Raw genomic sequence first — 22,446 nt, forward strand, 5'->3', positions numbered from 1 at the left:
TGTGCCCTGACCAGGAATGGAACCCGGGACTCTTCTGTCCGCAGGTGGACGCTCTATCCACTGAGCCACACCAGCGATGTGCGTTCATTTCTTTGTTGTGTGTTAACCCCCACTTGAGGGTATTTTCCCATTTGCAGACCATACACAATATCCACTGAAGACTCAGCCTGCTGTGTTTGGTCAGTTAATGAACTCACCCCAGTGCTTTGGGAGGGCCGGACCACATGACTCCGAGGGCCTTCTTTGTACAGCCCGCAGGCCGGACGCCCCCACCCCTACCCCACACCGAGAAAAGAGCAGGGGAAGGGTCTTGGTTTTGTTTCTTTGCTAAAGGGGGTTTTCTAGGTGGACGGCTGGTCGGTTTGTTGAAAGAAAAAGCAGCTTGAAGGCATATTGATCGGTAGGACCACAGGTTACAGGACAAAAGGGCCCCTGTCCCTCGTCAAACATCAGTTCTCACCCAGGGAGCAGGCGAGGTCCCTGCGTGGCCATCCGTCCTGGGCTCAATTCCCAGCTGCCCACAAACTTATTCAAACTCAGCAATCACACCTCCCGTGGGAACGGGGCCCCGCGCCCTCTCGTCACTACCAGGCCTGCCTCCTGCAGCCCCACCTGTTCCGTGCAACCCCCACGCGAACGAGTGGCCCTGGGCGTCACGCAGCGTCCTCCTCCCTGGGCTGTGAGTCCTGTGACTTAGAAACTGCTGTCCATCTCGCCTGTCCACCGCCAGAGGTCGGGTGCCCAGCGTCCCGTCACCCCAGGGTGAGCCCCTCCCTCACCTGGCGGGACGGGACCGCGACCGCGGGGACAGCAGGGGGACTCACAGGAAGACCCAGCGCCCCCAGTGCCGCAGCTCCGCCTGCTCCTCCGCCGAGGCCTCCAGCGCGTCGTCCTTGAGCCTCTGCCGCACGCTCCGGACGCCCTCCTGGTCCCGGCCCCGCTCCTCGGCCTCCAGCTGCTCGGCGCGGGCGGCCAGCTCCCGGGCGTGCTCCTCCAGGATCTGCTGCAGGAAGAGCCAGGGCACCCCGCGCCTGAGCAGCTCCTGCGTCAGCGCCGAGCTCTGCAGGCGCCGCAGCTCCTCCGTGGCCTTCTCGAACAGCGACAGGGTCAGCGCCCGGAGCTCGTCCAGCGCCGCCTGGTCCAGGCGCTCCTGCAGCTCCTCCAGGGCGGCGCCCTGGGCCGCCACCAGGCTCCGCCACTGGCCCAGGTACTGGCACGCGTCCTCGGCCGCTCGGAAGGCTTCCCCGAGGGACAGCTGCTCCCTGCGCTGCTCCTTGTGCTGGCGGGAATACAGGGGGGAGGACAGGGACACGCTCAGCCCGCAGGGCCCTGTGGGCAGGCACCGTGGGGATTTGCTGAGGAAGCGGAGCACGGTGAAGCCTTGGTCTCCACCAGCTCACGGGTAGAAAACTGTCCGGAAGGAAACACCCAAACACAGTGGAGGCTTCATTTGTCCCACGTGCATCAAACCCTCGTCTATGGACTTGGTGACGCCCAGGAGGCAGACCGGGTCCCGATCCTGCTTCTCCACTGGCAGGCGGCGTGGCGGGACCAGCGTCTCACCCTCGCCGGGACCCATTTCAGCGTCCCCCTCGCGGAGTGGTTGTGAGGATTCAATGAGTCGTTTAACACACACAAACTGAATCCGGGGGACAAGCAGGCATTTGCTGGGCCCAAGGCCAAGAGGGACAGGCAGGCAGGGGGAAGTATCTTATTTAAGGTGAAGCACTCAGACAGCAGGGACCTGAGAACGTGTGAGCTGGGGTGTGTGGAGGGATGAGGGCAGGGCAGAGGGGGAGTGCCCAGGACTGAGGGCATACTGTGCCAGGACACTATGGGGTGTGGCAAGGTGGCTCATCTGCATCCTAGGACAGTGGGGTACGGTGAAGGGTTTTATGAACTCTCTAGAGGCCAGGTGCACGAATTCGTGCACCAGTGGGGTCCCTCAGCCTGGCCCGCCGGATCGGGCCGAAACTGGCTCTCTGACATTCCCTGAGGTGTCCCAGATTGCAAGAAGGCGCAGGCAAGGCAGAGGGACCCCACCGGTGCATGATCGGGGCCGGGTAGGGACATGGGAAGTTGGCCAGCTGAGGAGGGACCTTGGGAAGGCTCCAGGGTATGTCCGGCCCGTCTCGCTCAATCCCAATCAGCCAGACCCCAGCAGCAGGCTAACCTTCCGGTTGGAGTGTCTGCCCCCTGGTGGTCAGTGCACATCACAGCAACCGGTCAACCAGTTGACTGCCCTTAGTGGTCAGTGCACGTCATAGCGACTGGTCAACTGCCTGACCCCTGGTGGTCAGTGCACGTCATAGCGAGTGGTTGAACCGCCTTAGCATATCATTAGCATATTATGCTTTGATTGGCTGAACAGCCAATCAGACGACTGGACACTTAGCATATTAGGCTTTTATTATATAGGATGCTCGGTAAAGCCTTCCCCTGCAGAAAGAGTAACTCCTGTCTGTGCCACTGGAGCGCACCACGCAGTTACATGTTTTTCGGCAGGTGTTCAGAATGGTTGCACGAAGAATAAGTGGCAGAATTCCTTACGTACCTTTTGCAGCATCTCTCGTCTTCTCTTAACTATTAATTTTTGGTGGAGCTTTTTCTTTTCCTGCTTTAGGTCGTTGTCCAACTTCTGTTTAATGGAGAAGACTTCCGTCTGAGCCCGCTCCATCAGCTCCTCCGTCTGCTCTTCATCCAGGTACCCTGCTCTAGACGAAGGAGACGCGGGGTTAACGCCGCCTCCGCATTCTTACTTTGGGTTGAATAAGAGTCTTTACCCTGAAGGAGCAGGAGGTGGGTAGGGAGACAGTCCTGAGATACAGGAAGGGCAAGGTTGGCATCACCGTGGACCACGGCGGAACTCAACACCAGGAGAGATCGCCCGGGAGGCAGAAACTGGGCAAGACCCCCGGGAAGTCAGTCTGCCTGTGTAAGGCAGGATCTCCAAGGAGATGGTGGGCTAGGAAGTCCTGGTGACAAGCAGGGCACCAGCAGAGTCTAAGAGGTAAGCGTGAGGAGTACTCAGCGAGACTGATATCAAACCAGCAACCTAGGTACATGCCCTGCATCAGGAATCGAACCTGAGACCCGTCAGTGCACAGGCCGACACTCTAACCACTTAGCAACACCGGCCGGGGCTATCATGCATGTTTTTAAATTCTACAATGAACCGGAGTCTTACAATCAGAGAATTTTCTTAAGACATAGCAAGGAGCGGACAGTGCCTTCGGCGAATGAACAGAAGCAGTGGCCTTGGGCGAGGAATGCGGGGCAAGGCGGCTCGTCTGCATCACTGGGACACTCTAGGGTTTACCTCTCGTGTTTCTGGATGAGGAGGGTCAGCTGGGCAGCGGCAGCGCTCAGCAGGCCCTGCACGCGGGTCTCTGCCGACTGCATGTTCTGCACCAGGTACTCCCTGTGGCCGAATCTCTTGCTCAGGTGGTACCTCTTACTGGCCTGGAAAAAGTCCATCAACTCTTCCACTTCCTCCTGCTCGAAAAGGACACCAAGAGCATTTGCCTGATTAAAATGTAGAGGAAATGCTTTCTAGACGCTTAAAATATTCCATTTCCCGTTAAAGAGAATACACAGGAGCAGGGCCTGAGACAAACTGCAACCCTCTCTGCCCTTAACCAAGGCTTAGAGCAGCGGTTCTCAACCTGTGGGTCGCGACCCCTTTGGGGTCGAACGACCCTTTCACAGGGGTCGCCTAAGACCATCGGGAAACACATATATAATTACATATTGTTTCTGTGATTAATCACTATGCTTTCATTATGTTCAATTTGTAACAATGAAAATACATCCTGCATATCAGATATTTACATGACGATTCATAACAGTAGCAACGTTAGTTATGAAGTAGCAACGAAAATAATTTTATGGTTGGGGGTCACCACAACATGAGGAACTGTATTAAAGGGTCACGGCATTAGGAAGGTTGAGAACCACTGGCTTAGAAGGAAACGAAACACGACGAAGAAATGAGGACTTTGAAAAGTGCCCTGGACCCCGGATGTGATGAGTCATCAAACATCCTGGCCGCCCTGACCTTGACTCCACCTGCGATTCACCTTCCCCACGCACACTGCGCACCTGAGGCGCTCCCAAAGCTGCACCGGGACAGGTGTGCAGCGCCGGAGCAGTCAGCCACTGGCCCGACCCCGAGGCCCCACACTCACGGCGACGAGATGAGCTCGGTAAAAAGCGCAGCAAGAACTCTTCCTCAGTCCACGAAATGAACAAACCCGCAGCAAACACAAAGGCGTGTCATAACCTCGCTTATGCTGGTGTCCTTCCTGGGCCCAGGGCATTTCTCACCGTATCTACCTTCACCTCGGGAGAGAACACTGTAATTCCCATTTCACAGATGAGGAGACTGAGGCCCCCTGGCATAGCTGGCAAATGGCTGAGCAGGGGTGTGAACTCAGCAGTGTAACTCTGGGGCCTGTGCTCTGACTTCAGGGCAGGCTGCCCCCAAATGCAGCGTTAGCCCCCGGTATAGTCATTGGATCAGCGGGAACTAAGCCCTTAGCCTCAGTGGCATCAGTGCACTGATCAGCTCGGCTGGCTTTTCCATCTGGGGAAACATGGTCCATGCAACGGGCACCGAAAACATCAATGCTGTGTTCAACAAGATACAGCTGATGCCATGGACAGTCCCCTTTCCGCACAAAAGCTGTAACGTCGCCAGTTCCCGCCACCTGAGAATTCGCACTGTCCCGACAGCGGAAGCTGAATGGTCGTCCCATATGGCCCCATACCAGCATCTCCCCGAGAGGTCCTGGCCGCAGAATCCATGGTCCTGTTCCCCACGGAACTGGACCCATGTGAGCTGTTGATGGGGCCACCAGGTAAGGAAACTCATTGTTACTCTAGCAGCTCTGGTCAAAGTCGTCTACACCGTGGCACCTGATCGCCACGGTGGTTACTTCTTTGACCCCAGTGTGACTGACAGTAACCTGCGTCCTTCCTAACGCGACTGTCCCAGCCCTAACTCAGCCTCGGCTCCATGAGCAGGAAAAGGATCACGAGACCTGTCACCATCCAGGTGATGCCACGCGTCCGAACACCTAGCGAGGAGGGGGATGGAATTCCTGCTTTCTCCCTCTCACTGGCCTTCTGGTGAGAAAACCTAGAGCAAATGGAGAGGCTGGCTGTTCTCCTCCAGTCCCAGTGCCTGCTGGGAGTGGCCTTGTCTTCCCACAGGCTCAGGCTGGTCACCGGTCTCCTCCCAGCGCTGTCCCGCGCTGTCGCAGCCTCACGCACTGGGCCTCGCCAGGGCCAAAGCCTGGTGTGCGCCTGCACACGGTGACTGCACTGTGCGTGTGGGTGCGTGTGCGTGTGTACCTGTGCTTATCAAGTACCTCCTGCCGGCCTCATGAGCAATCCCACAGCCATGTCCAATCTTAGATAAACTACCTTCACGCTTGTCTGGAAATGTATTCGGTCTGCACCAATGACATTCACACTCAAGCTGATGTGCAAAAAGTGACAGATTCTCCCAGGCACATCTGGACACAGGTCGCAAACCCCACACGCACCGCGTTTACACACACATACCCTCATGTTATCTTCAACACTGTGCCGTGCATGGCTTTCCCGAGTCAGCTCACTAAGCCCCCGCCACTCCCCTGTGAGTGTGGGAACTCTATTACCCATTTTCAGATGAGGAAACCGAGGCTCAAAGAAGCTGGGCAACTTACTTAAATTGACACAGGCCGGGGGCGGGGGAGGAGGGGGACTGGAATTCACATTCGGGTCAGCCCGAGTCCCAGGCCTGTCTCCAGGCCCCCACTTCCCATGCTTTCCGGAAACTCACGCAGATGTTAGGAGGTGGGGGGTGGGGGGGGAGGGCCCTAGCTCCTCATCCACAGAAGAAAAGAGGCACGGTCTCAGCTCAGAGAGGAGACATTCACCAGGCGGCTCGGGAAATGGCTCCCCGCAGAGCGAGCCTGCCCGAGGCCTTACCTGTATTCTGGAGTAATCTTGCAGCAGCATTTTGGCGGCCTCTGGCTGCAGGTCTCCTTTGAAAATAGCACTTTTGATCTGGGCGAAGAAGATACTGTGCAGCTCGCTCCTCTGGAAGACAGCCAGCTGCCTGTGCGCCTTGGCGAAGTCCTCTTCCTGCTGCAGAGCCAGGGAGCACCGCAGCTGCTCCTGCTCCAGGCCGTGCAGGGTCCGCAGGAGGCTGCTGCACTCGCCCGCCGACTGCCGAGAGGAGGTCACGTGAGAGGCTGACCTGCCAGACAGGCACGCACAGGCAAGTGCACACACACACACATGCTTACACATGCACACACAGCAGACATGCATGCACACAGCCACCCACCGTGCACACACATGCACATAGCACATGCACACACACAGCAGACATGCACGCACGCAGTCACCCACCATGCACACACACGTGCACATAGCATATGTACACACACGTAAGCACACAGCATATGCACACACACAACCATCCACCATGCACTCACACGGACACATGTGTGCACAGGGCACGCGCACACTATGTCCCACGCTGACCATGATGAGACTGCTCAGCTGGGGATATGCTGTTGCAAACTCCCTGTGATCCAAACGTTTCCCAGAGCCACCTCAGCGGAGAGCGTGCACAGGCGGGAACCTGCAGCTCACATGCCTGAGAACAGCTGCAAAACGGAAGCTCCAAGGACTGCTGCCGGGCGCTCAGGCCTGTCGCCTCCTCTTTCCTTCGAACTCAGGCGAAGAGCAAAGCGCCAGCAGTCAGGCCCACGCAAAGCTCGCCTGGTGAGAAGGGCGGCAAAGAGGAGGGAGGACGTGGCCAGGTGATGCCTGCACGTTACGTGGGCCGCGCGAGGAGAGGAAGGAGACACGTGGCTGAGTCCTGAGGACTCGCACCCGCGGAGGGGTGCTCTCCATCCCTCGGGGAGAGACGGTCTCTAAGGCAGCCCGCCAGACTCCCGCCCCCGTGAAGAGTGGAGGGTCCTGGAGACGTAAATCTCAGCCCGGGTGCACATCAACCCTGAATGTGATGGGACTGTCACTCCTGAGACCAGGTGATTATGTGGCAAAGCGGCGGGGCCTTCGTGATGGACGTACAGTCCCGAACCCCTGACTCTGAGTAACCAGGAAGGGGAGTATCCTGCTGGGCTGACCTAACCAGGGAGAGTCCTGAGAAGAGGGACGGGCGCTCCTCGAGGGAGAGACTCCCTCCCACGGGCTGGAGGGTGACAGCAGTCCTGCTGTGAGCTCCTGTGGGGGAGGGACGCCTGCAGGCGCTGAGGGTCTCCCTGCTGCAAGTGCAAGGAAGTGGATTCTGCCAGCGACCGAATGGAGTGGGACCAGCGGCCTGAGCTCCAGGGAGAAGGCAGCCCAATCGGGACCTGGATTGCAAGGTGGGGGTGGGGCTGAGCCTCGCTTCACAGGAGCAGAGCCGGAATGTTCTAGAACTGGAGGCCCAGTCTGTCTGACTCCCGAGTCTGTGCTGGAGAGAGCTGTGCTCTAGCGACTGCAGTTGAAGGACACACGTGCACACTGGCATCGCGACCTCGCTGTGGGTGCGACCTCCTGGGAATGAAGCCTTTCTATTCCCCTGGTCCCCCCACGGCACCGTGGATATAGCTCTGCCATAACACAGTGAACGATGTCACATTTTTATATGTAATGATCCTTCTTAAACTACAGACTTCTTTAATGCAAAACCCATGTCTCATTTTTCTCTGTACCTTCATGGCCTACCCCAGTGCCTAAAGACAGTAAGAGATTAATAAATGCTTTCTAAATGAATTCTGGATGGATGGATGGATGGATGGATGGATGGATGGGTGGTGGGTGGATAAGCATGTGGATGTGTAGACAGACAGATGGACAGATGGATGAATGAATGGATGGTGGGTGCCTAAATGGACACACAGTGGGTAGATAAATGGATGGGGAGATGGACAGGAAGATAGATAAATGAATGGATGTATAGACAATGATGGATGGATGGATGGATGGGTAGATGAATAAGTGGATGGGTGGGTAGATGGATAGCTGGGTAGGTGGATAGATAAATGGGTAGATAAATGGATGGGAGGGTGGGTGGATGGATGGATGGGTGGGTGGGGGGATAGATGGATGGACGGATGGATGGATGGATGGATGGATAGATGGGTGGGTGGGTGGATGGATGAGTGGGTGGGTGGATAGATGGATGGATGGATGGATGGATGGTTGGGTGGATAGATGGGTGGGTGGGTGGATGGATGAGTGGGTGGGTGGATAGATGGATGGATGGATGGTTGGGTGGATGGATGGATGGATGGTTGGGTGGGTGGATGGATGGATGGATGGATGGATGGGTGGGTAGGTTGCTGGCTGAATGAATGGATAAATGATGATTCCCCAAGAGGAAGGAGAGAGGCCTTACCCTCTCGCTAACATGCTTCAGCAGTTCTTCCGCCTCCTCCATCGCCGCTGCCTCCCTCTGGAACTGGTTTTCCATCTTTTTCCTTGTTTCCAGGTCGCATTCAGCCGTCAGAGCCACCATCTTGCGATCATACTCCTCTTGTATTTCTTTCTCCAGCATCAGAAACTGCTTTTTGAATGCGGCACCCATCCTCCTCTCCACCTGAGGGGTGAGGTGGCCCCCGCTGCTCAGATCTCTCAGCAGAAGGGCGATGACGTCCTTGCTGATTTGGGTCCGACAAGCCTCCAGATCTGAGTCGGCCCGATTCAGGGTTGCAATCTCCAACCTGGGAGACACACAGGTCGGGAGAGTTCCATTACCTAACGTCCGACAGAACCAGAGGCCCTGGTTGGGAAAGCTCTGCGGTTTCCTGTTATCTGTAGGTCAGGCCTCCCTCTTTCCCTTTCCCTCCTCCTCCTCCCCCTCCCCTCCTCCCTCCCTCTGCCCCATCCAGTGACTGAACACCAGTGGCTGAGTAGCAGATTCTTTTTTTAAAAATGTTTTTATTTTACAGAGAGAGGAAGGGAGAGAGAGAGAGAGAAACATCAAATGAGAGAGAGAGAGAGAAGCATCGAACAGCTGCCTCCTGCACACCCCCTACGGGGACTGAGTCCACAACCCGGACATATGCCCTGACCAGGAACTGACCCCAGTGTGGGATGTGAGGAGACAGCGATCAATGATCCTCTCTCATCATTGATGTTTCTCTCTCTCTCCCTCTCCCTTTCTCTCTGAAATCAATACAAACATTTTTTTTAAAAGAGAGAAAAGGACGTCCGTGTTCTTTTTCATATTTATTTCATATAAAAATTAATCACGTTTTCACCAAATGGCAAGCAAGGTGTCAGAGCAGAAACCGGACAGGACGTGATGCTCGGGCAGTAAATCTCTCCTGAATGTGAACTGTGAGCGAGGGTCGGTAATCAGGGCGGTGGAGGAGAATTAACTCCGAAGGGAAGTGAAAGGGCCCTGGCCACGGTTTACAATACACATCCCGCGCCCACGAGTCAGCTCTGTGCGTGTATTAGACCCACAAAAGCCATCTCCGTGGCAGTGAGCATGAGGTTTGCCTCCAGGGGCCGTCTCCATGGAGACAACCTGCGGTGAGGCCCCAGGTGGGGGCTGTAAATCATATTTACATACTGTCCTGTGAGGGGCTGGACAGTGGAAATTCCCCCTGATATCTTCACTGTCACAACTGTAACGGAGGAGAAATAGTTACTGTATGTGAGCAGAACATCAGTGAAAGTTAGGATAAGCCGTAGTTTTTAGTTTTCTCTTACAGATCTTCGTTTACGCCCGGCCAGCTTGGCTCAGTGGATGAGTGTCAGCCCTCGGACTGAAGGGTCCCAGGTTCGATTCTGGTCGAGGGCATGGACCTAGGTTGCAGGATTGATCTCCGGACCTAGTCGGGGGCCAGCCAGAGTCTCACATTGATGTTTCTCTCTCTGTGTCTCTCCCCCTCCCTTCCACTCTCTCTAAAAATCAATGGGAAAATGAGGATTAACAAAAAAAAGAGAAAAAGATCTTTGCTGAGAAGGCACATCGGCTCCTCTCCGGCCGTGAGCGACTCCCTGAAGGGGCTACAGATGCAGGAGAGGCGCTCACTCCTGACCCGGGGCTCCCATGTCACTGCCCCCTATGCGCCCCCCCCCCCCCCTTGCTGGCCAGGCCCGAAGGACAGCCAGCTCTGGAACAGACAGGAAGGCGCGGGAGCTCCTCTCCACCTCAACCCCCGCCCCCCTCCCGCTAACTTCCTCCTGCCTCCCTTCTGACTCTGACCTCACCTCATTGCGTCTGGAAGCATAACGGGCCTGGAGTCCCACACCCCAAGTTTCCAATCTGGCTTCACCCCTTCCGAACTGGGTGCCCGAGGTGTCTGCTGTCTGAGCCCCGTCCCCCGACTGGCTAACGGGAACCCCATCCCCCGTGTCAAGTGCAGGTCCCTGCGGAGAGGAACCTGCCTCTGCGCGCGGCTCTGCTTTGGCAGCTGTCGGACTCTCAGGCCGCTCACCCTTCCTGCTCAGCTGGGGAAACCGAGGCACAGAAACTGACATTCCTCATCCAAAGCAGCGGAGCTGTTCAGGGGCAGAGTTGGGATTTGAAGCCAAGACGTGTGGCTCCAGGGCCTTTGCTCTACCCTTCCTCCTACCACCTCGCGCCAACACGTACCCGCTCCCGCTCCGCCTCGCAGAACTGTCTATGGGTCTGTCCCTCCATGACCGGTGAGCACTAGCAGCTGGAGCACTCCGCACCACCTGGGCACCCACACCACCTGGGCACCCGCACCACCTGGGCACCCGCAGGCCTGGCCCATGGTCCTGGGCACCCGCACCACCTGGGCACCCGCACCTCCTGGGCACCCGCACCTCCTGGGCACCCGCACCACCTGGGCACCCGCACCTCCTGGGCACCCGCAGGCCTGGCCCATGGCCCTGGGCGAGCACCTGCTCAGGGACAGGGGCTGGCGAGGGAACAGAGGAGCGGATGCAGGAGAGGGCGGCGCAGGGCTGACCTGGCGCTGTCACGGAGGCACACTGGTCACCTTCGGTGGCAATACACCCACTGGACCGCTGACCTCCCCTGGCACCAGGTGCCCGTGACAACTGAGGCATCTCAGGCTGGCATCCCCGCTCACTCAGACCGCAGTGGGCAGGAGGGGCTGTCCCCCAAAGACACCTGAGCGCGTGAGCGTCAACCGAACATCTTGGATGTTTTTATGTGTTTGTGAAAAAATAGAAAAGAATAGCAAAAACAGCAAAGCAAAAGTTTTCCTGGAAGCAAAGACATCGGAACTGAGCCCCTGGGTGAGTGAGCGCTCACAAGGAAAGGAGCCCAGGGTCCCACTGGAATGGAAGCGGCGAGGGGGTGCGAACAGGTCTGATCTCGGCGGCAGCTGCCAGACCCCTGTCCAAATCAAAGCCCATAGCCCACACCTGGCAGCCCAGCCCCACACCTGGCAGCCCACCCCCACACCTGGCAGCCCAGCCCCACACCTGGCAGCCAGCCCCACACCTGGCAGTCCAGCCCCACACCTGGCAGCCCAGCCCCCACACCTGGCAGCCCAGCCCCATACCTGGCAGCCTAGCTCCACACCTGGCAGCCCCGCCCCCACACCTGGCAGCCCAGCCCCCACACCTGGCAGCCCAGCCCCACACCTGGCAGCCTAGCTCCACACCTGGCAGCCCCGCCCCCACACCTGGCAGCCCAGCCCCACACCTGGCAGTCTAGCCCCCACACCTGGCAGCCAACCCCACACCTGGCAGCCCAGCCCCACACCTGGCTGAACCCCTCTCCATCTCATCCACCCAGCCACACGCAATGACCCCCCCTGAAGTTACCTGAAGTTCATGCCTGTGTCTAAGCCACTGCTTCCCTGGTAGCTGACCACACACGGAACCTCGGCCTGCAAGTCTCTCTGGGCAGGAGGGGCCCTGTAGGGGGTTTCCACGGCACCATTTGGTGAGACTGATCTAAGGGGCTCTGCTGGGAGGTGGTGTGTGCCCTCCCTCCTCTGGCTCCAGAGGACGAGCTGAGGGCTGGGGGCTGGGGGCTGGGACTCAGCACAAGCAGCTGTGGGCCTGGTGGTCGGGGAGGCCTGCAGGGTCTCGCTGTGGAGCTATGCCTGCAGGCAGAGGCCACCTCCGCCAGCCTGGCTTTTCTGAGCTAGAAAGCCATGGCAGCCAGGTTGGAGAACGTTCCTGCTCTTTGTCTGTTTACTGGCTGGCCCAGAGCTCAGGGTGGGGGAGAGGAGAGCTCTTTACGACCCCCTCGGCGAGGGGGCACTCCCAACAGCTGAGGGGGTTCCTTTTATTTCCAAGAAACCGCTAAGAGGAGGATGAACCTCAGGGTCTAGATGGGGTGTCTGGGAGGGGAGATGCCAAGTAAGACAGAACATCCGTCTGCAAAGGTCACGGAGCACAGCAGAGGGGCCGGTGGGGGAGGGGGTGGGGAGGAGGCATTAGTCCAGCTCTTGCTGTCTCACTGCCCCGTGTGTCTGTGTGCGCTGCTTCTCCCTGTGGGCGATGGGCATCCTGGGGGCCTTGCTTTTCTCAGCCACCTCCCTGGCACCGCATACAGCGCCAGGCGCTCGGCGGGAGCTCAGTCCACCCTTGCTGAGAGAAGACAGGTGTTCATTGGACACAGGACTCCTCCGCGAAGCCTTCCCTTGCTGGGAAGATGACAGTGCGGGTTGCCATGGGAACCAGAGGCATCACAGCTGCTCTGCTCTGGAGCGGTCCTCTTCTGTCCCCCATAAAAATCCCTCCCTGGCTGGTCAGACACGCAGGAACCCCACACCCTGCAGGGAAGCCAGTGGCGAGTGAGGCCCAGGTGTGGGGAAGGGCTGCTGCCCACCTTCACCAGACAGCGGAGCAAGGACGCTGTGTTGGCCGTCTGGTGGCCTAGGTCCGTGGCCGGCAAACTGCGGCTCGCGAGCCACATGCGGCTCTTTGGCCCCTTGAGTGTGGCTCTTCCTAAGCCTTAGGAGTACCCGAATTAAGTTAATCACAATGTACCTACCTATATAGTTTAAGTTTGAAAAATTTGGCTCTCAAAAGAAATTTCAATCGTTGTACTGCTGATATTTGGCTCTGCTGACTAATGAGTTTGCCGACCGCTGGGCTAGGTGAACCCTGATGTAGACCCTCCAGAAACCTAGCAACGACCTAGTCACCTGTCACCCATCTGATGGTCACACCGCTCCACCCCTGCTCCCCCACGGCAATGCACCTTCTAACAGCAGCCCTCACCTGTCACCGTCACTGCTCCCACCGCCTGCCCCTGCCTCCCCCACACCTGCTCTGGTCACCCATAGCGTCCCCGTCATGAAAGTCAAGGCATTCCTCCGGCCTCAGGTGACTACACTCCAGCAACGTCAGGCACGGCTGCCCACCCCTTCTTCTGGACCCCCTTCTCTCGCTTTCCTGACTTCCCCGCCCTCCCGGGTCCCTGACTTCTAAACGTGGGAATTCCTCAGGGCCCCATCCCGGTTCCCTCTCCTCCCTGTCCTCTCTCGGAGGTTCCTCCCTCAATCCCATCTGCAGCCCAGAACTCTCTGAGAACAGACCCACGCGACTGCCCGCTGACACCTCCATTCGGGGTCTCCCAGGCATCGCCACCTAAAGCCCGACAAGAGTGGCTCCCCCCGCGCTCCCCCAGCTGCTCGGCCTGAAACTCAGGGTCAGCCACGCCGGCTCACGAACCCCCCGCTCCCAACCATCGGCACATCCTGCTGACTGTCCCTCGAACGCCTCGATTCCACCGACACATATGAGCCCGTAGGCGGACACCAGACAGGCCTACATCCTGGGGGATCCTCCGGGAGGACGGCCGCACTCCACGCTGAGCGAGGGGCGAGGGAGCAGCCGAGGGATGGACAGTCGTGGGGGAGCGCCGTGTGTGGGTGGCAGAACGCCCTCCCCCCCCCCCCCCCCCCGTGAGGGTGTCCCCAGACACAGCGGACGTCCTCGGGCGAGCGCTGGGCCACCTGTGAGGCTGCGTCACACCTGGGACGTGCTGGGTTATCTTCTGGTTTGAGAAACCTCAAAGCTTCTCGCAACCTTCGCTGTCAAAGTCACCGGACAGTGACTGTCCATCACGGCCATCACTGTGGGTGGCTCCCACCCCACAGGCTCCCACTGTGCGCCAGGCACCGTCCGCGGCATCGGAGACACATCGGAGACCCGTCCGTGTGAACTGACTGCCTGGACGGGCAGCCACATTACAACGGCGTCACAAAAACACACAAGCAGGCTGGGTGCCTTGGACTGCCTGTGCGACACGAAGAAAACTGGTTTTTAGGATAAAGACCGGAGGCGGGGCTGCTCCAGGTAACACCACGCACTGGCTGTGTGACCCTCCAGCCACCTCCCCAGGCTCCTGCCACCGACCCTGGCTTCTTTTTTTACTATATTTTTTAAATTGATTTCAGAGAGGAAGGGAGAGGGAGAGACATATAGAAACATCAATGATGAGAATCACTGATCCGCTGCCTCCTGCACGCCCCACACTGGAAATGGAGCCTGAAACCCGGGCATGTGCCCTGACTGGGAATCGAACCGTGACCTCCTGGTTCATAGGTCAACACTCAACCACTGAGCCACACTGGCCGGGCTGTCCTGTCCTCTTTTTGATCGTCAAATGCCTCCCCCTGAGCCCTGCACATGCTGCCCCCACGGAGTGCCCGTCACTGAAGCCTCCATGCAGCCGACCTCCCTTGGAGGGACCTCCCCGAGCCCCCGAACTAGAGCAGCCACTCCCGCTGCTGCCCTGCCCTGGCCACGGGGACGCGTGCGCAGCTGCCGGGGACGCGCCTGTATTTTGTCGTGAACTTGGTGGGGACAGAAGCCAGGACTCTGGAGCACCCGCCGCCTGCCACCGCGCCCACGCAGAAGGAGCCCCCGCGGGAGCTGCTGCCCGAGCGATCCACTTGGAAATCACCGCACCGCGAACCAAGAACCCAACCAAAGGACGAGCGAACAACGGAGACCTGGGCGAGCGGCCTCAGGTCTGAGAGGAGGAACAGAGCCACAGCTCGGGGCGTTTCTGTAGACGCAAAAGAGCGGTCACAGGAGCGCAGCCCACGGGCGCCACAGACCCGTTTCCAGCAGGCGCCGTTCAGCAACGGCGCCCGGAACCCCTGCTTTGCACGAAGCACAATTCTGAGAGCTCAGAAGGCGGTGCTGGTCGCATCAAAAGACAGCGATAAGCTTCCTACGACTAACAGGAAACAAATGCAGGCCTGGAACTCCGTTCTCATTTTCCTTGCCTCGCTGGGAAAACCTAAGTTCAGGCTTTTTAAAAAGCTGTTGTATCAGGGCGGGGCCCAAACCCATGACCACGCGTGTGACCTTGGGTAAAACCAACAAACCTTTCTGAGCATCAGCGTCCCCCCGAGAGTTGCTGCCAGAATTAAGGAAGATCTCGGGCAAGAGATGCTTGGTGGTGGTCAGGCCAGAGCGAGGCCCGAGCTCAAACCCTGCCGGGACCAGCCAGTGGCGCCCTGTTCCTCCTTCCTCCTGACCCAGCATGCCTGGGGCTGAGCCACCTCCATCAGGGCAACAGTCAGGGAGCCTAATATAAATTTCAAAGGAGCCCGGGCAGGTGTTTCTCAGTGGTCAGAGCATCGGCCCGTGCACCTAAGGGTTACAGGTTCAATCCCCGGTCAAGGGCACGGACCTGGGTTGCAGGTTCAATCATGCGGGAAGCAACCAATCGATGTGCCCCCTCCCCCCTCCCCTCCTCTCCTTGCCTCCCTTCCATTCTCTCTAAAAATCAATGGAAAAAATATCCTTGGGCGAGGATTAACAACAACAACAATCAAAGGAAATATCCCCTCCTCCTGTCCTCTCCGCAGAGCTGGCCTCCAGAGAAACAGCCACACAAGCCAAGCAAATGCCCTTTGTCAAAAATCAGTCAGGGAGCCTGGCCAGTGTGGCTCAGTAGTTGAGCAATGACCTATGAACCAGGAAGTCATGTTTCGATTCCCAGTCAGGGCACATACCCAGGTTGTGGGCTCAATCCCCAGTGTGGGGCGTGCAGGAGGCCGCTGATCAAAGATTCTCTCTCATCATTGATGTTTCTCTTTCTCTCTCTTCCTCCCTCTCTGAAATCAAATATATTAAAAAAATAATAATAATACCACCTGCTCTGGGGAGCATTCCCGTGACCCTCTCAGAGGCAATCACTTCTTTGGGCTCAGCTGGCCCTGATCTTCCCCGTAGCGTGCTGCTCATCAAACTCTGACGGGCACTAGGTCAGCCTGTCTCATAGCACAAACGATGTCTTATTCACCTCTTCCCCCAAGTACCAAGCATAGCGTTCAGTGCATGGCAGTTGCTCAATTATGACTACTGAGTAATGAGTGACTGCATGAGTTCATGAATGAATGAAAGGTGCCCAGCGTTCGCTCTCAGGCCTCTCCCGTTAAGCCACTCACCACAGCTAAGAAAGCATCATGGGATTAGAATTCTTACTCTTCCAGGGCTTGCAGCATGCTCCCGGGGTCCTCTGAGGACAGGATGCCGATCATCTGGTCATTCAGAGCCAGATCTTCATTCACACCGTCGGCCGCCGTGAACTGGGAGGGCTCCAGCCTGCTCTCCTGATGCCGAGCCTTCGGGAGAATTGCAGAAACAACTGAGTAGGCCTTGTCGCAAATGTCGCGTGTGGAAAGTCAGGAGGGAAGGTGGGGACTCATAGGCCTCACCTCTGTGAGCAGGGTAAACTCATCAAAGAAATAGGATCATGATTCCAGGAGCCCTGCACAGAGTGATGTGGCTAAAACAAAGCAATGAATGGATAGACCAGTGGTCGGCAAACTGCGGTTCGCAAGCCACATGCAGCTCTTTGGCCCCTTGAGTGTGGCTCTTCCACAAAATACCGACTTCTGCGCATGGGCCATGAAGTTTCAATTGCACTGTACGTGCACGCCCGCACGTGGTATTTTGTGGAAGAGCCACACTCAAGGGGCCAAAGAGCCGCATGTGGCTCACGAGCCGCAGTTTGCCGACCATTGGGATAGATCATTGCAACCAGTCAAGACCTATACAAATACTTCACCATCACCACCATCACCATCATCATCAACATCATCATCACCAACAGCACCACCATCATCGCCATCCTCACCATCACCATCACAATACCACTATCATCACCACCACCACCATCACCACCACCACATCATTACCATCATTAATATCACTGTCATCATAACCACCATCATCATAATCATCACTATCACCATCATATCCTCACCATCACCATCATCATCATAATCATCATTATCACCATCATATCCTCACCATCACCACCATCATCATAATCATTATCACCATCATATCCTCACCATCACCACCATCATCATAATCATCACTATCACCATCATATCCTCACCATCACCACCATCATAATCATCATTATCACCATCATATCCTCACCATCACCACCATCATCATAATCATCACTATCACCATCATATCCTCACCATCACCACCATCATCATAATCATCATTATCACCATCATATCCTCACCATCACCACCATCATCATAATCATTATCACCATCATATCCTCACCATCACCACCATCATCATCATAATCACTATCACCATCATATCCTCACCATCACCACCATCATCATAATCATCATTATCACCATCATATCCTCACCATCACCACCATCATCATAATCATCACTATCACCATCATATCCTCACCATCACCATCATCATCATAATCATCATTATCACCATCATATCCTCACCATCACCATCATCATCATAATCATCATTATCACCATCATATCCTCACCATCACCACCATCATCATAATCATTATCACCATCATATCCTCACCATCACCACCATCATTGGCATCGCCATCGGGTAGAGAAAAATTACAGATGGCAGATGGACTTCAACATCATGAATCTGCCAGGTTTCTAATCAGCATATACAATTGTAAGATTGAAGTGACATCAGAAATAATTAAGCCCAACCCTCTGATGGGATCGATGACAAGTCTGTTTTGTTCCTGCCGGGGTTCTTGTTCCGGCATTAAGAAGGGTTCAGCAATCTGGAGAAGGCTGTGTGTAACTTAGAGTCCAGAGACGAAGCATAATTTTGAAAGGCATATGGGGGTCAGGGAGCTTAGCTAAAAGGAACTAAGATCTCCTTGTATCAGGACACCATGCTTTTTATTAACACAAATTGTCCTGAAGCGAGGTGGAGATACACACTTCAGAGGGTCAGGGTTACGTATACAGAGTCCATTGTCAGAATGGGGAGAATTAGCCTGGCTGTTCAGGAGTTTGGCCAGTAGGAGGCAATAACATGTAGATTAAGATGCCCTGAGCTGTCTGGCAGCCAAGCAATCATCCCTTTTCAGGTTTGGGGAAATGCCATCAGCCATTCCCAACAGGTGACAACATATGTGACTCAGCCCTTGTTGAGTCCCCAAGTTCCATCAACCTTTTGATGAAACTCTTGCAATTATGACCTGCTGGAATTGGCTTCCGGCAGTCCCCAATATTAATTCTGCAGAAATGGGTGATAACTATAGCTAACATTTAACAATAATTCCTGCCCCTGTGCCTTGCATGTGTTATATCATGAAACTATCACAACAAAGTAAGTGTTGTCGCCCCCACTTTACATATGAGGAACCTGCAGCTCAGAGAGGTGAAGTAACATTATATGAGTTGACACAGATCATAAAGGGCCAGGTGGGTATTTGATCCCAAGACAATCTAACCCTAAAGGCTTCTTCGGTTTTACATAATGTTGTCTTATCAGTTGCCACCACGCTGGCAAAAACAGAGAAAAATGTGAAAAGATTTCATTCTGTGCTGCAGGAAAAAAAAAAATACCGCAAGTGTTTTCAACCTTAAATCAAATTCACACTTTGCTTTCCTCTCCGCGGGTGTAATGATCAGCCTTTAATCTTCAGGAAATGAATCCTGCTCGTACATCAAAGTGAAGGATGAGTTTTGTTCTTCTGTGACTGATAACAGCTTCGGGAGAGTGAGCAGGACGCCTGATGAGATGGCCATTTTTCTCCTCACTCTTGCTGCCAAGGAGACTGTGGGCTGACCTCACACTGAAACGACAATTCTCTCCTCTGGGGAAGCAGAAGCAAATTGAACAAGGGGGCAAGCCTTCCAGCCTCCAGAGAGAGGGGACCCCCAGGAGCCAGCCTACATTTGGCCACTTAAAGCAAGTTGTTTAACCTCACGGGCCTCAGTTTCCCCAATATAAAGAGGGAGAAAGATGACAGCTGTTCCTCCAAGTTGTTGGGCCTCTGGGTAACAGCAGCTCCAGCCCTCCATGGCCCTGAAGAAGCACTGACTCCCAGCAATGCCTCTGGCAGCAGTCCCACACAGCTCCTCTCACTCAGTGAGTGCTGTCCTGCTTTCCCCAATACCACCAACAGCATCATCATCATCATCATCATCACCATCACCACCATCACCACCACCATCACTACCACCATCACCAACATCATAATCACTATCACCATCATCATCACCATCACCAACATCATCATCATCACCATCACTACCATCACCACCACCATCACTACCACCATCACCAACATCATAATCACTATCACCATCATCATCACCATCACTACCATCACCACCACCATCACTACCACCATCACCAACATCATAATCACTATCACCATCACTACCATCACCACCACCATCACTACCACCATCACCAACATCATAATCACTATCACCATCATCACCATCACCAACATCATAATCACTATCACCATCATCACCATCACTACACCATCACCAACATCATAATCACTAGCACCATCATCATCACCATCACTAACATCATAATCACTATCACCATCATCATCACCATCATCAACATCATAATCACTATCACCATCACTACCATCACCATCATCATCACCATCACTACCATCACCAACATCATAATCACTATCACCATCGTCATCACCATCACTACACCATCAACAACATCATAATCACTGTCACCATCATCACCATCACTACACCATCACCAACATCATAATCACTAGCACCATCATCATCACCACCACCAAAATCATAATCACCATCACCAACATAATCACTATCACCATTATCTTCATCACCATCATCAACATCATAATCACTATCACCAACATCACCAACATCATAATCACTATCACCATCATCACCAACATAATAATCACTATCACCATCATCATTACCATCACTACCATCACCAACATCATAATCACTATCACCATCATCAACATCACCATCACTAGCACCATCACCAACATCATAATCACTATCACCATCACCATCATCACCATCACCAACATCATAATAACCATCACCAACATAATCACTATCACCATCATCATCACCACCATCACTACCATCATCATTACTATCACTACCACCATCACCAACATCATAATCACTATCGCCATCATCATCATCACCATCACTACCATCACCATCATCATCACTAACTATATCCCCACCATCACCATCATCATGTAAAGGAAAATATAGTCGGCGGATGACTTCCACATCAAGAATCTGGCAGGTTTCTGATCAGAATACAGAATTGTAAGATAGAAGTGACTGCTTGCCTGAGGCCTTATTCATTCCTTCACACATGTACTGAGTGCCCTCTAGGCACCAGGCTCTGTCGTGGGCAATGGGGATGTAGCAGACACCATCTGTTTTCTGCCCATGTTCCCTCACCCTTGCCACTTCGGTGCCCACCAGCCCAAGATCCACCAGCCTTCAGACCCGTGCCTGGGAAATACCACCCTTCATCTTGCCCCCCACCTTGGCCTCAACCAATAACCATTGGGCCTTGGTGGATAAATACCCCAGCTCCTTCCCTGAGGTTCATTCCACTGTCCCCAGAGTTCCTGAGCACAATAAAGCTCCAGGTGCCCACAGGGGTAACTGGATTGGCTGCCTTCCCTTCCTGCCTCATTCTCCCAGCCCTCATCAATATTCCCTGGGGTCCCTTCACATATGAACTACCTGAATTTGGATCCTGGTCTCAGGATGTGCTTCTGGGGGAACCCAGACCAAGACAGGAATACGGAGACTGAGGAGTTCAGAGGGGCCCAACAGATGAGGGCAGTGCTGCATGGGGTCTACAGAACCTAGTGTGGGACCCAGGGAGAAGCCCCTAACTCAGCCAGGAAGTGGCCAGTGCTGACGTCCAGGGACAGGCAAGGCACGAGCTGAGTCTTAAAGGACAGGTCCAAATTAGGCTCAATGAGGAGCAGAGACCGAAGAAGCCCTGAGGCAAGCTGGAGGGCTCGGCACTCCCAGAGAATGCCAAGTCACAGGGGAGGGTTCGGCTGCAGTGAGGTGGAAAGTGGCAGGAGCGGCGGGCAGAGGCAGGGCCCGGGGGCTATATAAGCCGTGCCAGGGAGCCCGGCTTCCCCCCGAGGAGGAAGTGACTCTCCAACGGCATTTCAGCGGGGAGTGTGGAGCAGGACCCGAGTTAGGGTGTGGCAAGACGGCGGAGCTGGCCACACAGGCGGGTACTCAGTTATTCAGCCAGACTGCAGGGGCTCTCCACACTGGCCACTCGCAGGGGCCTGGACGTGAGCGCTTGCCCGTAGTTCCCCAGGGGATTCTGATGTCCACCAGGATTGAGACCCATTGAACTGGAGGATAAACTTCAGCTTCACAACCATCACCGAGCAAACGACCCCCCGGGAAGAAGATGCGCGCGGAGACTCACCTGATATCCGGTGAACATGCGTCTCTTGAAACACTGACAGCGAACCATGAAGAAAAGCGCGACCCAGGTCAGCACCAGGGCGACGGTGAAGGCCACGAAGAAGCCGGCTGCGTGAAGGCCATGGTTTGGTAGAACCTATGGGGACAGGAGCGTGACAGGGACTCACCTGCGGTCACACTTTACATCTTTCAAGTTGAGCTACAACCTACTTATAGCAGAACAAGCAAGGAGTCAGCAAGACTAAGCTGGGGTTGGACCCAGCTTGCCACCTACTAGCTGGTGCCCTTAAGACAGCGGTTCTCAACCTGTGGATCGCGACCCCTTTGGGGGTCGAACGACCCTTTCACAGGGGTCGCCTAAGACCATTGGAAAACACATCTATAATTACACATTGTTTTTGTGATGAATCACTATGCTTTCATTATGTTCAATCTGTAACAGTGAAATTGGGGGTCACCACAACATGAGGAATTGCATTAAAGGGTCACGGCATCAGGAAGGTTGAGAACCACTGCCTTAAGAGAAGTCTAGTTTAACTATTTTTCCTTTTGTCACCTGTGCTTTTGGTGTCATAGTCAAGAAATCATTGCTAATCCAATGCCATAAAGCTTTCCCTCTATATTTTCTTCTAAGAGTTTCATAGTTTTAGATCTTACATGTGTCTTTGATCATTTCAGGCTAATTTTGGTAGATGCCGTAAGATAAGGGCTCAACTTCATTCTTGTGCATGTGGAGATCCAGTTTCCCCAA

General features: G+C 54.9%; 1 protein-coding gene across 3 annotated transcripts in view; it reads right to left on the minus strand.

Annotated features, from left to right (window-relative positions):
- EVC2 (EvC ciliary complex subunit 2) overlaps positions 1-22,446 on the minus strand; it is a 53,877-nt gene that overhangs the window by 17,656 nt on the left and 13,775 nt on the right. For 2 of the 3 annotated variants that reach the window (XM_059675899.1, XM_059675881.1), the window contains exons 6-12: positions 21,697-21,831; positions 16,420-16,559; positions 8,405-8,729; positions 5,977-6,216; positions 3,320-3,495; positions 2,555-2,714; positions 825-1,279 (exon numbers count right to left, since the gene is read on the minus strand). In XM_059675899.1, coding sequence (XP_059531882.1) covers positions 825-1,279; positions 2,555-2,714; positions 3,320-3,495; positions 5,977-6,216; positions 8,405-8,729; positions 16,420-16,559; positions 21,697-21,831 — 1,631 coding nt within the window. The remainder of the gene's footprint in view (positions 1-824; positions 1,280-2,554; positions 2,715-3,319; positions 3,496-5,976; positions 6,217-8,404; positions 8,730-16,419; positions 16,560-21,696; positions 21,832-22,446) is intronic. The other variant, XM_059675890.1, reaches the window with a different exon arrangement.

This window comes from Myotis daubentonii, chromosome 1, assembly GCF_963259705.1.
Source record: "Myotis daubentonii chromosome 1, mMyoDau2.1, whole genome shotgun sequence".
Taxonomy (NCBI): Eukaryota; Metazoa; Chordata; class Mammalia; order Chiroptera; family Vespertilionidae; genus Myotis; species Myotis daubentonii.